Source organism: Callorhinus ursinus, unplaced genomic scaffold, assembly GCF_003265705.2.
Source record: "Callorhinus ursinus isolate GAN/ISIS: 27379988/994484 unplaced genomic scaffold, GSC_fseal_2.0 scaffold2, whole genome shotgun sequence".
In the NCBI taxonomy this organism is placed as follows: Eukaryota; Metazoa; Chordata; class Mammalia; order Carnivora; family Otariidae; genus Callorhinus; species Callorhinus ursinus.
The window spans coordinates 56,117,366-56,118,702 of record NW_027397064.1 but is presented as its reverse complement, the minus strand read 5'-3'; the positions used below and the strand labels follow the sequence as shown (position 1 = coordinate 56,118,702).

Here is a 1,337-nt window from a genome sequence, read left to right as displayed (position 1 = left end):
ATGTGTGTTTGTGTTTTTGTAAATACGTAATTACTACCCCCCTTTCAATCCGCTATTAAAATATTCTTTTTTTTTTCACACTGCAATAGTTAATTTTATTTGTTCAAGGGCTCATATTGCAAGCATTAAACCAAGCATGGGCTTTGATTTTGTGAGCCCAGATTCACCTATTTAGGAAGATAAAAGCAAACTGTGATCCATGTATATGGATGAAAAGCTAAAGGCTCACAGTTAATCACATCATAGTTTTAAATGTCTACAGCCTAGAAGCCAGAAGTCACAGATCTTTCAGGTCTTTCTGGATGTCCCACAAGGTATCTGCACTTTTCTTGAGCTGGGCAACCTCCTCATCCTTCAGCTTCTGGTTGATCACACTGGTTAAGCCCCGAGCGTTCAGGATACATGGAAGGCTCAGGAAGACTTCGTTCTCAATGCCATACATCCCCTTCACCATTGTTGACACTGGATGAATCCTGGATAGATTTTTCAACATAGATTCAATGAGATCAGCCACACTTAATCCAATAGCCCAGTTGGTATATCCTTTTAGCTTGATGACTTCGTAGGCACTTTCCACAACCATTTTATGCACTTCCTTCCAATTTTCACTGTCGTTGTCTGTTCCCATTTCTGGATTCAGTTCCTGAAGAGAAACGCCTGCCACATTCACTCCACTCCACACAGCCACACTTGAATCGCCATGTTCTCCCAAAATCCATCCATGGCAGCTGCTGGGATGAATGCCAAGTTTTTCAGCCATGAGATAGCGAAATCTAGCAGAATCCAGATTACACCCACTTCCAATTACACGGTGCTTGGGTAGTCCACTTAGTTTCCAGGTAACATATGTGAGAATATCCACTGGGTTGGAAACCACAATTATGATACAATCAGGACTGTACTTGACTATCTGCAGAATAATGAATTTGAAGACATTAACATTCCTCTGCACCAGATTGAGCCGGCTCTCTCCTTCCTGCTGGCAGACTCCTGCAGTCACCACCACAATCTTAGAATTGGCAGTCACAGAGTAATCTTTATCTGCCACAATTTTAGGTGTTTGAAGAAATAAGCTCCCATGTTGCAGATCCATCATTTCTCCTTTGAGTTTATCTTCTAAAACATCCACAAGGGCAAGTTCATCAGCCAGAGACTTTCCCAGAATGCTGATGGCACACGCCATACCAACTTGTCCAACACCCACTACAGTGATCTTATTGTTTGGGATGGTTGCCTCTTCTTCTGCAACTGGTGCAATCAGTTTTTCCTTAAGAGTTGCCATTGTGCCCAGAGAGAACCCGCGGGGAGAGTCGCGCGAAGAAGACAATGTTAGCTGC

General features: G+C 42.9%; 1 protein-coding gene across 1 annotated transcript; it reads right to left on the bottom strand.

Moving 5' to 3' along the window:
* Nucleotides 1–262: 262 nt before the first annotated feature.
* On the bottom strand, nt 263–1,337 carry LOC112807250 (L-lactate dehydrogenase B chain-like). Its single transcript, XM_025850017.2, has one exon. The coding sequence runs from the start codon at nt 1,280–1,282 to the stop codon at nt 278–280; it is 1,005 nt and encodes a 334-aa protein (XP_025705802.1). The 5' UTR covers nt 1,283–1,337; the 3' UTR covers nt 263–277.

Excerpts from the sequence above, each read along its gene's own strand:
- LOC112807250 (XM_025850017.2), bottom strand. The coding sequence starts at position 1,282 with ATGGCAACTCTTAAGGAAAAACTGATTGCACCAGTTGCAGAAGAAGAG.